Consider the following 16,595-nt stretch of genomic DNA (forward strand, 5'->3'; position numbering starts at 1 on the left):
GTAGCATTTTTCAAAATTGTCCCTCCAATTTATTTTTTTCCCCTCTTTAAAAGTTTATATCAGATGAAACCTAACTGCTAGTTTTTATCCCAGGGTTTGCACTTAAATTTTTAACAAGCCCATTTTTAAGATCAGTCTTCTTTGAGAGAGCACTTGGCTGATCCATCAATAATTATGTAGCAATAAAGCAACTGTGTAAAAATGGCAGCTTTGTGCCAAACAGATTGGTTTGCAGAGCCACTGATAAAGATGAATGTTTATTACAATTTACTACTCTTGGTTCTGCAGATGCAATATAGCTATTTTCTTTTTGGCTTCTGTGTCACAAAAAGTAATTTCCAATTGTGGAATGTTTATGGTAATAAGGATGTATAACTTGGGAGAGCCCAGACTGACTTTCAAATACCAGCGTGAGTTTGCAATGGTGGTAATTTAGAAAAAAAATAAAGAACTTTTTTTTTTTTGCTTGTTTTGTTTTATTTCTTGTTTTATTTCTTTGCTTAACAAAATTTTTAAGCAATCACTGGGACAGAACACACAGGGAACCCTACAGTGTCATTTAGTTACTCTTCTGAATTAATTGCTATTATATTAATTGTTGGTTCTTCAAAATTTGGCAAGCTTCCTCATTCTCCTTGCTGCATCCAAAGATTTCTGCTGTTACTTTCACTACAATATGAAGAAAAATGTAATATCTAAAATTAACACGACAGCCGGATATTGTTGTTCTTGTTTCCTTTCTTTTCTTCCCTTTTTTTTTTTTTTATTTGAAAGTGCCAGCACAATTAAGGCTGTGATTTAGATGACTTGCAGTGTTCAAATCTGTCCTCTTCTTTCAGACAAAATGCAGAATAACATAGTCTGTAAGTTTTTATGGCCAGTAGATGCGCAGTCAGTTCGGTCAGCCAAGCCAAGCTGGTTGGTTGCAGTGTCACCGCAAATCATCTCTTGGTAGCAGCTGAGAAACACCTTGAGAATTAAACTTTTGTGGATGCAGGTGTTGGGATCCCTACCTCCTCAGCATCCAGCACGGCCCCTGGGTGCTCCTTCACTGGATTTCCCCAGGCTGGTGCCAGGGCATGGGTGTCTTGGCACAGCCACGCTGGCTGCCTGTCAACGGTGTCTGAGCTATAAGGTGCTTTCATCAACTTGCAAACCTCTTCTGGATAAGGGCCAAAATTCCCTGTTAGAAGTAGTGACTTGGCCTTATCTTAGGTGTGTTGTGCCCAGTTTGGAGGGAGAGGTGCAGTTGGTCCTGCTCCCTAAAGGCCCTGGAGTGGCAGAACTCCAGCTTCATCCCCTCAGTCCCTGTGAGCGATGGCAGAGCTGAGGTGTCCACGTGCCTGGTTCTCCTTGCAGGAATGAGGAGCTCTTCCACAGACCAGTTTGCTGCCCCAGCCCTCAAGTCTTTGAGGCAATTTGTAGCTACGTCAGCAAACGCTTTCAACCCACATCATTCATTTCAGTTGGCATTCACTGACAGTAATGTTCCTTTGCTTGGCTTCGTTTTAGCATTTAATGATTTTTATGTTGGTTTTGATGGCGTGAAGGGAATTGCATGGGAGTGTTTTGTCTGGACTTTAGTATTCTCTGCTTTATCTTGCTAGTAAGATTCAAAATCTTACTCCTTCAGGAGACAGGGCCTCTGTGCACCTTGCAAGCTCTTCCCTCATCGGTCCCTTCTGTCAGCCCATTATCCTGGGCTTATTTCACTTCACAGATAATGATGCTAAAATCTGCTGTGGAAAGTGTTTACCTAGTTAAAACTAGCATAAAGAACAATACATCTCTTCTTATCTAAAGAAATAAAAGAAAAGAAATAAAGTATAAGTAAACACCTATTCTGTATAAAAGGGCAGTAGATCTGAATTTTAAATCATGGTCTGCTGGGCTGCATTTCGTCTTGTAATGAAATACTAAAAAGTTATCCAGAGGTTATTTTCAGAAGATAACTTTGGTTTAGTTAATTCAAAATAAACTTTCCGAATTTCAGATAATATTACATGTGATGCTGAATGTGTTTAAATGAATTGGTTCATGAAATGCACATCCCTGTCTCCCAGTGGGCTGGGGACACGTAGTCATTTTTCTGAGAACTGGTGCCATAACACAGTATGTTATGGTGAACCTAGATTAAGGCCCATGGGAAAGCATCATTATTCAGTTAATTAAAGAAAAACAACTTTGATACTCTGCCATATGCTGTACAATAAAATGGGTGCATGGCAGAAAGAGCCATGAATCCTTTCAGTGTATGTGAGACTGAGCCATGATTTGTGACTTTGCTCTTGCCTCTGCAATACTGTGTTAAGTAGAGACCTCTGTATTTAAATAAAAAGTTAATTGCATGTGGATGTGAGACCTTATATTTATCAGTGCACTGCTTGAAATGCTTACTTGGTTTTCAAGACTTACTAAAATCTTTCCAAAGTCTTCATTTCCCTTTGCATCTAATCAACATTTAAGCAGAGTCCTTTGTGTGCCTGTAATCTGGAGAAGATGGGCAGATTGGGGAGAAATTGTAAACTCAGCAGCACACAACTTATCTAAAATGACATATGAAGTATAGTCCTGTTAGTATATAAACTTTATATACAAATCAGATGTCGAGATTAATCATAAGGACAGGTTGCACAAGCAGATGGCTGGCCTTTCTGATAGCCATTAGCTTGAAAGGCTGGCTTTGAAACTGGCTCTCTTCTCTACAGGTGAATTGTGCTGCAGGGCTTTGTTGGGAAAAGGTTATTTCTCCAGCTCCACCTAAACCTCCTGTGCACAGAAGTGCTGTATTCCACCATTCCTGGAGAATAAGACAAATTATTCTCCACAGCTTTCTTCTTTTGGAGAGTTGTGGTGTCAGAGGGCATTCCAGTGCTGTAGTGATGGATCTCAGGCATATGGAGTACACATGCTAATTGTGCTGTGCTTATGGATCAGTCTGTCCAAATGCCAAGGCTTCGGGGCCTCGCTGCAGGCAAAATGTTAGAATCCTTCTCCGCTGTCTACTGTGCATCTGGGAAAAGGTGCATTGCAGTCCCTAAAACATCAGGGAAGAGGAGGAGGAGGTGGAGGACAGAGTCCACACACATCCTCTCCAGGAGTTTGCTGTGGTACCTGTACTTCCTATGGCAGCTTGTGCTGCAGTTTGGCCAGGTGACCAAGGAAGCTTGACATGCTCCACTTGCACCTGGAGCCACCCAAGCAATGCCTATACTTTGGATTGTAGAGATCCTAATATGCTTCACATATATGTGCCTGAATGGACACAAAGCTGCCCTGGTCCCTGGGGCAGGGCTCCTACAAGAACTCTGTTGGGGCCAGGGCAAGATAGAGAAGTGCTTCATCCACCTACTTGTTTCTCAGCCATTGGCACGGCAAGAGACAAAAAGATGATGCTTCATCTAACAAGAAATTGCTCAATCTGTGTGATTTTTATTTAAAAACGTGGTCTGTACTGGCTGCAGACATCTGTTGCCTAATGGTCTGATGCTCTTAACACAGATCTGCATTTCTGTAGCTGCCTCCTTTTAAGAATTCAAACAAAATATCTCCTAGTTCCAGGTTTGTAAACCCCAGCTGGTGATCCTGATCACCAAACCAGTCAGGATCTTATGTGTCATCTCTCTCTGCTTCATGCCTCTGATAGTCCTGGTGGCATGAAACCCTGCCTGATACCTGCTCTGAGTCCAGCCCCCATCCATCTCAGAGGCTTTTCTTTTGGGTCAGGTTCCCACCTACCTGCTTGGTTTTCAAAGCTTTTTCTTTTGACAGGGGAGCTTTCTGCTCTTGCCTGTTATTCTAATGTAGTAATAACAAATAATAAGAATAAACTTTTACCTTCTCTTTCCTCTCCCCATATCTCTAATTCCCCACTTGCTATTTCTCATTAGCAATGAAGGAAGGAAGAAGCTGGGTAACAAAATTAGAAATTTCTTACCTGATAATTTTCTTTCAGTTAACAGCTTCTCACCATCCAGCCCACCTGGACAGTGTGGTAAATGCCCAGGGTACATATTGATTTTTTTTTTCCTCTAAATAAAGACTCAGGTATATAATTTCATACATTATATTGTGATGTGATGTTGTCTGAATGCTAATAATTGTCTGCTGAAGCATTTCTGTAGTCCAGGTGGCTTCTGCTGTCTGATGCTGAGCTTGTCACCAGATCTACCATAGACCAGCTCTGAACCTCAGAGAAGGGAGTCTGCCCAGCTTTACTGAGAGATAGTAAGGGTGACTAGGAGAAAGTTTTAAGTGGAAAGGTCAACTCATTCCACTTACTTGCTCCTCTGGGTGAGTTATTTTGATAGACTGTTTTTAACGTGGAGCAGCTCTTTGATCCAGGCCACAGTGCTGGAAGGAAGAGAAAGACTGTTGCTTTAATGGGAGAGCTGACACAGGCCAGGTTAACAGGGAAGTGAGTCTGTGGCCTCTGAATGCCCAGCACTGACCCATGTGCCTGTCCTGCAGGTGGGGAGCTGGGGCTGGGGGTAAGTGTGGTAACTCTGATGTGGCAAGAGACATGTCAGAGTTAGGCTGGGCTCTGGTTTGCATTTCCTTGTGACGGTTCAACCATTTGTGCTTCTGCTAAAGGAAAATTGCTCTGATTTTTGGACCATCCTCTGAGCCAACCATGACTTTTCAGTGGTGTTCTAGGAATGTAAATTAACTTTGCTTTTGAGTTCCAGTCAGTCAAATTAGCCTTAAAATGTTGTATTTCGAGCCTCCTCATTTTTTTCCTGTGTCTTTGTAGCTTAAAAACTGTCTGTGTATATACCAAAGTGTCACATAATCATGGAATGGTTTGGGTTTGAAGGGAACCTTAAAGATCATCTAGTTCCAAATCCCCTGCCATGGGCTGGGACACCACCCACTAGATTAGGTTGTATATGTTGTGTATTTATATGGCTGTATACATTAAAAAATTTTCCCTGGTGGGACAGAAATGGATTCACAGTTTAAAAAACATAGATAAAAATAATCCAAGCAAAAGTCTTGGGTTTGCTTTTGAGTTCTCTGTAGTGCAGAGCTCACTGTTGTGTTTTAGTTGATGTGGGGCACAGGAATAGATTTACTTCTCAGTAAAACATATGTCCTTCTTCTGGGGTGGCTGAGTGCTGGCCAGGCTTGCAGGGACAGACAGCAGAGCATTTAGTGCCCACGGCAAGACCTGGCTGCTTCACTGGCGAGCTGCAGAAATGATGCTTCAGCACTTAAACATTAAGCCAGCTGTTCCCTTTACTGCTGGCTCGGGTGTAAAGTGCTCTTGCTGTTTTACATAGTGGTCTGGCAGTATGGGGAAAGTGAGCTGGAGTGGGATCTGAGCCTGGCTGCTTTTGCTGTCGGCTCTCCAGGGTGTTGGACAGCCCCTGCCCTCTGCAAGAGATAACAGCAGCAAGCTCTGCCCTTGTGGGGTTTGGAGAGGGGAACTGATTAAGATGCTGATCAGTTCTTCCCCTTGGCCTCTCCCTTTATATAAACTGTTACTCTTGGATCCCCCTGCACAGATTTAAAAAAAATGCAGAAAATACAGGCCAGAAGGCACCAAAAAGAATGAAGGATGGGGGAAGGGAAAGGGGGAAAAAGATGCCAAGAACAGCATAAAAGGCAAAAGAGGAAAATGCAGCAGGGAATTGGTGATCAGCTGGAAAAGAGCAATGAGTAGGGGAAGTCTGTCTTCATAGTCTCCATTTTAAAAAGTTTTAAGTCCATAACTGCTCAGGCAGGAGGGAATGAATGTGTGATCACGGGCTGAGATGTGAGTGTGTGGCACCTTTGGCAGGAGCACCGTGGTCGGTCTCGTCATTCCCAGATGCAGAAGTCACAAGGTGGAGAAGACTTGTGCCTCTGCCTGGGAGCTTGTACCACTTCTGGACTTTGGCACTGAAAAATGGCATAGTTAGTGTGTTTCTGGGTGAATATTGGTCAGTTGATCATTGATAGTTACTAGTTTCATCAGTAAAAAATAGCTTTTTTGATGCTGTTCATAGCCGCTGTCCTCTCACCCCTCAGTCATGGCAGCAGGGTTGTGAGCTCAAAAAAGAACGACAAGCTGCATCAAGTACGTTGCATAAATCATACTCTTTTTCATTGTTTTCCAAAGGTGTTTGTGGGACACATGTTATTCGAGAAGAGGAACCTTTGTTGCTGGTTTTCAGGGCAGTGTCAAGGTGTTCTTCAGTTCAAGAGCTTAATGTTCAGCTGTATTTATTTTGGGAGGTTGAAAGGGTTTTTTCTTAAGGGCTTTTTATATTGCTGTGTAATTCAATGAACATGAGCTTACCTTTTCAAAGGAAACTCTTCAGAATCAGAAAGGCTTTCTTTATTGCTGGACTGTTTTTGTACTACCTGCTTTAAAAATATATATATTGCAGGGAGGATTTCTGGAAAGAATGGAGAGATTAACTGTTTTTCTGATGCTTCAAGTTTAAGTTAATAAGTTTCCATGTCTGTTAGATGAGTGGTCTTAAAGGTGTAACATTTAACTGGATATGAAATATGTGAATGTGGTTAGGTTAGATCCTCTGTGGGCTGTGAGGTGAAACAATAGCATTTGTTTCACTATGGATGTGCTCTCAGGAAAGCAGCAGGGTTGGTGGTTTGGGGGTATTTTTTCCGAAGTGGAAATTTAATTTATAAAAAATATGTTCAATATCTAATAAAAGTTTTGTGAGAGACGATTGACTGCAGGAAAAGCTTTTCTCGTAATTCATTCCCATATATCATTAAGCACACAAATTTGAAATTCTGTTCCTGTGACGGGGTAATTGTTCTGCGACTGCCGTATGACGGCAGCTGATGCGGGAGGGCTGTCGGGTGTCAGTCAGCTCCTGCAGGACACACGTAGCACCTGAAGCTTGAGTCTCAGTGTGAGGAAATAGGCTCAGGCTCTTAATAAAGATGGGTTTGTAGTTCTGCACTGTGTTAAGGCCTGATCTTGTAGGAAAATCAACTTCTGCCTACAGCAATGGGGATGAGCCCAATGCAGTGAGTGCAAACCAGCTGGAGCTGCTCCCAACTCTTAATTTGCTTTGCTTTGTTAGAGGGTCCTGTTTTCCATAGACAGGAGTGAGGAAATAGCTGATGAGTTTGTACATCCCTGCTTTTGACCTTGCACAGCCACAGTAGTAGAGTATGTGGAATTTCTTTGTTTTAATTAAATCATACCTTTTTCCTCTCTGCCCTTCATTTGCACCCATTTGGGCTTTGTCTCTCTACACTTTTTATAGTCCAAGTATGAGGAGCTGGCCAGTGGGCACTTTGCAGAGCCAAGGCTGTGTGCTCTGGCACTGCCAGGCAGCCTGGCGCCGGCCAGCAATGCTTCCCACCATCCCTCGTCAGCAGGAATGAATGTTTCTGGGAAGACGGGGCCTCGCTCTGCATGGTGTGGTGTGTTTGCTTTCTCTGAGGAACTAGCAGGCTGGAAACTTGGCTTTGGCTGGAGAGGACCCCTTAACCTTGTCTTGGCAGAAGGAAATAATAAAGTGACAGACTTCATTTATCTTTACGTTGTATGTGTGGCCTCATGTAGTCTGTACACCATCAGACTAAATCCTGGTGTCGATTTGGCACTTTGAAGGAGTAGGCTGTAATTTTCAAGGTGGCTTCAGATACAATAAAATAAAAACCATTTTCACTTAAATACGAGCATATACGTCATGTGTTTTGTGACCTTATTTCGTCAGTAAGTGCAGTCAATTTTGCCCTGTCCTTACATGTTGTTTTTGTGGAATACTTCTGCTATGACGGCACACAATGATGCTGCCGGAAGTGAGCGGGGGGAACAGGAGCCCTTGGCAGCCATGGGGTGCATGCTGTGGGATGGGAGCATGGCGGGGAGGGCTGGCATTGCACAAAGAAGTGCCTTCTCTGGAGCAGTGAGGTTGGCAACAGCTTAAAACTGCCAAGATAGCCTCCCAGCCTGCTCCGGAGAGAGGCTCCTAGCCCCATATTAATAAAACTCACAGTGTTACCTGCTCGTGCGGCCCCACGGACTGTGCTCACACCTTGGTGCAGGGTGTGTTCATTTGCACACCATTGATCCTCATACTTCATCCTGCACTGCTGCTGCTGCAGCATTTTCACATCCATTTCTCTTCCCTCCCTGATCTCTACTGCACTGCGTCTCCCTGGCGCCGCTGCCGCTCCCCTCCCAGTTACCCACTTTTAATGACTGTACTCTTCACGCCCCTCGGTAAATCAGTTGTTTTCCCTTCCAGATGGGTTCATGTCCCCTCTGATCAGCTAATCAATTATATTCTGGCACAGTTGTGCAGTGCCTTTTTTGATGCTAAGCTACCGCCTTCCTTCCCTTCGCACTCCTTGCAGCTCCCAAAGTGGCACAGGCACTGCTCATCAGTTTGGGCTGCTAAAGTATTTCTGCCCCATTGGATCCCTGTGAGGATCTGCAGGAGCTTTCTGTGGCTCCTGTTGGGTTTAATCCCTCTCTGTAGAGCAACAATCAATCCCACTGTTTCTGATACACTTGTTGCTTAAGTGTTTTTGTAGCTGAAAAAGCATCTCCCAACTCTTTTCAGGGTTTGTTGTGCTCTAGCCCCAAAGTATTCCTTGAATACTGGGAGTACTTAGCATCTGGTGCTGTGCTGAATAGGTGGAAGGGTTCTTTGTTTCAAGTCTTTTGGCTATGAAATGGTGTGATGAAGGGATATTTGCTGCATAGGACCAGAGCACCAAGTGCCTTCTATTATATCTGCTCTGGAGGATTTCCTGGGAAGTGTTCAGCCTCCATTTCTGTCTGTAAGGAAATCCTCTTATCTGGACAGAGCAATAAATAGTACTGCCTCCTGTAATAGAAACAGAAAAACACATTCTTCACGTGGCTGTTTTTAAAAATGTGGGGTTTAAAATATATTGGCTGGAATGATTCTTCTGTAATAAATCCCCATAATAGTGTGCTGTGTATACATTTAACTAGCTGCACAGAGGTAGGGGAGTGGGGGAGACGGTGTGTTAAAAGAGGGTTTAGTGTGCATTTAGTAATGACAAGAACAGTAAATAATCCTACAGGTTTACAAACCTAATCCCCAGTGTCTGATTGTAGCCCTCGCGTCTACTGGAGTCACTTGGAAAGACATTAAAAGGCTGTAAAGAGAGGGCTTTGGGGGAGAGTTTATTTTTAAATATTTGGGGAGCTGGCTGGGGTGATTGATGGTTTTAAGTGTTATGAATGGGGCTGATTCAGTACCTAGAATGAAAGCTCTAGAAGTGCCCGTCCTCCTCCATGTTGGGTGAGGATGGAGTATGCTCATCCTCACTGTCTTGCTTTGCACTCTTCCTGATGGTCCTTTCATTTAACAACTGGATTTGTTGGGGAGGGTGGGAGGGGTGTTGTTTTTAATGCCCAACTTATTTTTTTGCCTGTGCCCTGCAGTAAAGTGGTTGTTTTCCTTAACAGAAGAAATCTGCGATGTCTCAGAGCTGTGCCACGTGATGCTACTGCTTTTAAATAAGCTTTTAAGAGGCTGGACCAGATGTTGACCACATCTGTGTTTTCATTTCGTCGAACGTTTCATTTTGACCCTTTTATTAAAAGAGAAAATGATCATTTAGAAATTGTTTTGAGAAGTTTAGCAGCTGGGAAGATTTTTCTGGTATATAAAAAAGCAAGGGGTTTAGTTTCCATGCCCTGCAGTGAGCTGGTATAGCATCAAGCAGACGGATATTTGTGACAGGTAGGGTCTACTCCTGTTGGAAACGATTGCCATGGAAATTTTCGTATCAAAATTGATGTGTTCTGTTTTGAATTGGCGTTCTGTAACACAACAATTTTTTTTCCTCAGCTAAAGCATTAAACCTAAGGATTTGAAGGCACCTTCTCTTCTGAAAAACCCATTTAATGAATGCCTATCGCTTTGGCAGGAAAAAGGACAACTTGCAGGCAGAGGGATATCCTGCAATTACTCCCTCTGCTGCTGTTATGGGGTCTAAGAAATGCTTATTACATGTAACTTCTGGATTCTTCTCTACAATTTACCAGTTGGAGGATGAGTTTTCCATCCCTGTTGCTAATTGATGCAATGAGAAAAACTGGCACCTAATTCGGTAACAAGTTATATTTGAAATGACAAGTGAAATTGTTCATGGTGCCTGAAATTACATCATTTTCAGTCTGGCATGTTAGGGCTGTGTAAGGGAACAGACACCTACTGTACTGTGACACATTAAATTTTAAACCTCTGATCCAAAAATATAGCAGGGTATAGGAAGAGCAAGGTGTATAATGATGAAAAGCAGTGGCAGCTTGATTTCAGTGGGATATATAGGATGCTTTGGCAGTTTTTATAACAAATAATATTGGGATCAATTTTATGTGAAGTTGAGCAGTGAGTTGAGTAGTTCTGTCACCACTTCCAAATTTTGGTTTTCTAACCTACGATTTTCAGAACTTAATAAGGATTTTCAAGGTTGGCTCCCTTTTTCTTTGTCCCTAATTCCAAGCCTGTGCAGAGGGTGTGGACAGCTCAGTTTACCTGGTGCAATGAATATGGAAGAAAAATAAATCCTGTATTTGGGCAGGTAAACCAAACTGAAAATTGGGATCTCAGCTCCAGCAGGAGAGATGTGCAGTGCTATTTTCCAGAATACCCTGCACTCCCGTGGGTGATCCCTCTCCACACTTTGCATGATTATGCTTTAAAAAAAAAAAATTCCAGTGAATTATATTAAAAGATGGCAAACCACAGGTGTATATTTTTCACCTTGCTTTTCCTTTCTGTCCTTCCAAGCAAGGGAATGCTTGGCCTTGTCCTGTGGTTGCATCCCAGCCTGGCTGGTAGTGGGGTACCTGCATGAGGAGCTGCTGGCACTGCTGCAGAAAGTTCTGCTCTTACTGCACTATATAGAGATCACACCAGAAGAAAAGCATATGTACTGATCAATTATATAGTTGTTATAAAATCTTTCACACTTTTAAGGTATTTTGGGGGAAGAAGGTTGTAAAGTAAATCTGGTACCTGGGACTAACGTGCAATTAATTTCTAAGTGTAACAGCAATGAGAAATATTCCTTAAGGCCTTTTCGGTCATATTAGTACCACATTATCTGAATTGGTAAAGTTGGTATTGCATTTATGAGGCAATCTCAGGAAAAGATATAGTGTTATGGAGGGCGGGATCACCTTTCCTGTGAGAAAAGGCTGAGAGAATTGAGATTGTTCAGCCTGGAGGAGAAGGCTTCAGGTGAGCTAAATGTGGCCTTTCAGTACCTAAAGGGGCTACAAGAGAACTGGAGAGGGACTTTTTACAAGGGCCTGGAGTGACAGGCCAATGAGGCATGGCTTTAAACTGATAGAGGTTTGAGATTGGATATTAGAAAGAAATTCTTTACTTTGAGGGTAGTGAAACACTGGAACAGGTTACCCAAAGGAGCTGTGGGTGCCCCATCCCTGGAAGTGTTCAAGGCCAGGCTGGATGGGGCTTTGAGCAGCCTGGTCTAGTGGAAGGTGTCTCTGCCCATGGCACGGGTTTGGAATGAGATGGTTGTAAAGGTCCCTTCCAACCCAAACCATTCTATGATTTTATCATTCTATGATTCTGTGCTGTTCCTTGTGACATGGCATTTTTTTGGAGGTAAAACCCGTTTTGCTTATGACTTAGTGTGGAAAGTTTAAAACTTTCTGTTGGTTGTTTAAGGTGGATTTTGAAAAGACATTTGTAAGTGCTTGGTGTCTGATACCAGTCAGTGTCTGTTGAGTTGAGCATCCAGACCCTTTGCACCACCTCAGGAAGCTCAGCCTCTATCCCTTCATGTTTTGGTTGGATTCACAGCCCTGTGATTTCATGTACTTCAGGCAACTGGTTTAAACTCTTGAGTTTTGCCAAGCAGAGCATCGTTTGCATCTTCTGGGAGTGCTTGTATTTCCAACCTTTGCTTGTTTTACTATTTGGTTGCCATTGGGTGCTGTTGGATCAAAGAACTGCTGCTGCCATCCCCCTCCATCAGTCCAGAGCTGTGCAGGAGCACCAGGCTGGGGAATCAAACCATTCAAAGATCTTGGTTTGTGGGAAGGCACATCACCAGTACTGGGGAGTGGGAATTGTGAAGATGCCAAGCTGATCTGCACCATTGTGGTTTTAATTTGTTATTGCAGATTGTTGAAACTTAATTTGTTTACCTTTTTTTTCTGCAAGTAAACTGGTTAGATCATCTCTTGTTTGATCTTTATTAGATGTAGTGGAGATGACCAAGAAGATTGCTTCATTCCCTGGCATAAGTCTTTGTTGAATAATTTGTTTTCTTCTCTACCTGGATACATTAATAGCGTATTACTACAGTACTCTAATGTGATGTGGAAAATCAGGTTTTGCTGCTGTACACTGTGCCAGTCCCAAATTAGGCCTCAGTTCTGTGCTGTTATGCTTTTTAATGGACAGAATATTTAAAAATTTGTTTTCAGAAGTCTTAATAACTCCCAAACTACCAAAATTGCAGTGAAATTGTAATTACAGAAAGTGGAGAAGAAAACCATCATGTGACTGTCGGCATGATGTGTTATTCAGTGGTCAGTGCTGCTTCTCTGAAAACAGAAGGTATTTTCTAAGTCATAATTTATGGAAAAATTACTGACCTATAGGCTCTGACAGAGAAATTCTTGTTACGTTGAAAGAAAAATGGTCATCTTTTAAAATGGTTTCCTCAGCTTCCTGCTGAACATTGGTAGCTGTAAATTAAAATGGGGGAGAAAAAAGATGACTGGAAGTCTCTGGCAGATTTTTAGCACTGAAGAAGACTGTGCTGATTCCCGAATTTCAAATTAATTCAGTGTGGTGAATTTGTGCGAGCGTGTACCTCCATGCTGAAAGTACTCAGCAACACATTAAACCTCCTGGATGAAGGTGGAAGGATGCAAATCTCTGAAGGACAATCCTGAAGTGTTACATTACTATGGAACTTGAGTTGTGATGAATTTTGAGCAAACACGTGGCTGATTAAGATGTGTTCTTTTCTGTAGGTGAGAATACAGGAGATGGTGAATTAGATCTGAGTGGGATCGACGACAGTGAAATAGATCGGGTAAGGTGCCCTCTTATCCCGAGTCTCTCTGCATCTGGATATCTGGGAAAGACAAAATGGTTCTTACCTGGTTTATCCTCTTCAGCTGCCTCTTCTCTGTGATCTGTCGAGGGGTTTGAGTGATTTCAGTGATCTGAGAGCAAAACTGATGCTCATGCAAACGCATGAATTTGTTGTTCCTTGCCCAAGTTATATATAAATACGCATATGTGGGACTGCTGCTGCTGCTTGCTCTTAGCATTCTGGAATAATTAAGTTTTAGAATGTCTTTTATTCTAAAGGAGGACTTTTAAAAGTTTGGTGGAGCTCTAAATTCATTATTTAATTAGATATATTTAAGAAGATTATTAGATAGCTATATTTAATAAGATTATTTAATAAGATATATTCAGCATAGGAGGCTGCCATGGAAACCAAACTGTAAAACCAGCATGTACAGCTTCTGTGTCCTTCCAAAGATTTCTGTAATGTTTTCTGGATATATTATTATTTGTGTGGCAGCTAAAAACACCCGTTACCATATAGCCTGAGCAGGACAGACACATGACTGTGGAAAATGGCTTGTTGGATGCCACAGAGCACGTCAGTGCTTGGACACATGACAGTCCAACTTTCCTGATGCTGAGCCTGATGCCCTCTCCAGCCACCACTCTGGTTTGCAGTGTCATTGGAACAGACAAAGGCAATGCTAAAAACTCCTTTTGGGGTGCAAAGTCATTGAGAGTGATGAGGTTGCACAGGGGTTACTGGTCTCTAAAACGTTGCTGGTGATGAATTGACTGTAGCTGTGAAGTGGGGCTTGCTGGGTTGGGCTTCAGTGTCTCATGATTGGAGTGGATGCGGAATGGAGGGAGTGGGAATGCTAAAGTTTTCCACTATAGCCAGTCCGTAATTTGAACAATCGCAGGGGAAGAACAAGCACATTTTCTCTTCTTCCTAGGCTCTGTGATGAGGTCATAACTCTGCTTTTATGACTTCATGTTCATTTCTATGGCAATAGACTGTAATATTGTGAGCCCAAGATTATGAACTCTCTGAAAGCCTAAGCAGGATGAATAACTGAGCTAGGAAGAAGTGGGTTTTACTATTATGGTCCACTTTTAATAGAAGCAGATGAAAGAGTAAAAATATTGGTCTTATAAACCAGGACTTGCACAGCCATTTGCTCGCCTTATTTGCCCTCCCTTGTTTGCAGGAAGGACTCCTGCCTGCATTAGTTTAATTTGACTAGTTATTTTTCTTGTGAAATCCTGGATGTACATTTTACTTGGAGAAAATCTCAAATGTTCTGGCCCAAAAGATGGAGAAATCTCAAATTGTTTTCTTGCACTTAAACATCGCTTTACAAGTCTTGGGTGCACTGCTTAAAATTAAAGTGTCTTGTTCATGACGGATGGCCTAATTTGTCTTTGTTCTGCAGAAACTCTTCACTCCCAAACAGCATTGACTTTTGTTTCATTGATATTTGAGCTAAACACTGGGTTAATTTTTACATTTAAGTAATTTACAATTAAGTAATTGCTACCTATCTCTTTATTTATTTCTGTGATTCATCTGAATAGTCCTAGATGGGTTTTACAGCTCCATTCTCACTAATGATGTTACTGAGACTAAGTGGAGTTAACTGCAAATAAGCCTGGATGTGGTTACTGAACTCAACTCTCTAAAATCCAGAGGACTAAGACTCCAGCAATCTAAGCTGGTTTCCTTCACACAGATGTGGCCATTGAACTAATAATCTCAGTAACTCTGCCTAAACCTTGGCAGAAACCTACCCAGAAGACACATGTTTCTGTTTTGGTTGCACAGGGCAATGGTTCCCACTCTGTTTTGAATTACAGACCACCATCAACACACAGAATTACTTGCAGACAACCATATTGTCGTAATAACCTCTCGTATCATCTGAAAAAGATCATAAACCGAGGATCGTTTTTGGTTAATTACAGACCATGTACAATGAGTCCTGGATGGTTTTTGGTCACCCCATCATAGTTAGGAAACCAGGCACTGTTTTTTTGAAAACAGGTTGTTGCTTTTGCCAGCTTTAGAAGTTACTAGAACTGCTCTCTGATTGTCACATCTCGCTCATGTTTTCTTTTATTAATGTATTATTAAAAATGGAATATGAATTGACCTTGCCAGTGGTTTTTCAGTTCAGTTTTGCTTTATGGTTTCCGATTTGATTTCTGAAAGTAGATAAACTTGTTTTGTCTTTTAGTATATACTTAACGAAGCAGAAGCTCAGATAAAAGCAGAGCTGTGGATGAAAGAAAATGCAGATTATTTGAAGGAACAAAAAGGTAAGTATGTAGTACTGAAATTCTCCTTTTGGCTGCTGTTGCTGAAATATGCAGTCTGTATAATCTTCATGCTGGTTACCCTTTTGTCATCTTTCAGAAAAGGAAGCAAGAATAGCAAAAGAGAAAGAACTTGGGATTTATAAGGAACACAAGGTATTAAACTGTGCATTAATTGTGTCTGTTTGAAAATGTTCTGGAAATTCGTAACATCTGCTGATCAGCTCCCTGTAGGATTATGGGCATACTGGTACAGGTCACCACTGAACGAGCAAAAGCTATTGTATCTCTAGCTGTTATTGAATTGCAAAGCTGTATTTTTTCAGGTGGTGAGTAAAACACTTTCTTGCCCAAAATTTTATTTTTAAATTGCTATTATGAGAAAATTCTGTGCATGTCAAAGTCAGAGCTAGCTCTTTGCATTTATGATTGCTGTTCTAATTGCTTGCTTATTAAAATACAGGTCTTAAGACATGCCTAATTTTTTTTTTTAACCTGTGCATGGGGAATTTGTTTGTACTTGCCATAAATTCAGTGGCTTTCTTTGCTCTTACAATAATGATTTCTTTATGAAGAACTGAACAGATCCTTGTTGCAGTCACTTGAAGGAGTATTTTGTTCTACCTTTCATAAAGAATGCGACAGTTATGTTAACAAATGGCACGTCCTGTCTCCATGTTTAGCAGTTTAAACAGCCTAATTGGCCGTATATTCACGATTTACAGCATTAGTATTTTGTGTAATTGAGCAAGTGACAAGTCAAATCGTCCACATGCAACTAAAATCCATGTTAGTTTTTAGTGCATATATCCTCTATCTTTTTTTCCAACTAATGCGAAAGGCAGAGTTTCCTGCTTCCCTTAGGTATTTCAACAATAAAAACAAAACCAGACAATGAAACACTGTTTTATGTTTCAGAGTTTCTCATTCATCCTGAGCTCACACAGACGTGGCAGTCTACCAGCAATTTTCAAAATTGTATAACTCGTTGGCACCGCCAAGTAGCCCAAACACCCACTTTTTTGTTCGGACAACACAGGAGTTTTTCTCTAACCCTGTATTGTTTCTGACAGCTCGAGTAGAACTTGATTAATGTGGTGCTTTCCAGTTTCAAGGTAGCACTTGACCCATGTAGGTAAACAGAGGGACTATTATCCATTAAAAAATAAATCTCCTGCAGAGCTTGGTGTTAAAACCTTCCTTTGAAAAGGAAAATGCCAAATGAGAAACAGAGATTCTGGGGTAGGGTTTTATTTTTTCGTA

The 16,595-nt window shown here is 41.7% G+C and overlaps 1 protein-coding gene across 3 annotated transcripts in view; it reads left to right on the forward strand.

Annotated features, from left to right (window-relative positions):
• BRF1 (BRF1, RNA polymerase III transcription initiation factor subunit) overlaps positions 1-16,595 on the forward strand; it is a 172,774-nt gene that overhangs the window by 114,609 nt on the left and 41,570 nt on the right. For all 3 annotated transcript variants that reach the window (XM_027637598.1, XM_027637599.1, XM_027637600.1), the window contains 3 exons: positions 12,971-13,032; positions 15,254-15,335; positions 15,433-15,488. In XM_027637598.1, coding sequence (XP_027493399.1) covers positions 12,971-13,032; positions 15,254-15,335; positions 15,433-15,488 — 200 coding nt within the window. The remainder of the gene's footprint in view (positions 1-12,970; positions 13,033-15,253; positions 15,336-15,432; positions 15,489-16,595) is intronic.

The sequence above is a fragment of the Corapipo altera genome, unplaced genomic scaffold (genome assembly GCF_003945725.1).
Source record: "Corapipo altera isolate COAL_440 unplaced genomic scaffold, ASM394572v1 23, whole genome shotgun sequence".
NCBI classification, from domain to species: Eukaryota; Metazoa; Chordata; class Aves; order Passeriformes; family Pipridae; genus Corapipo; species Corapipo altera.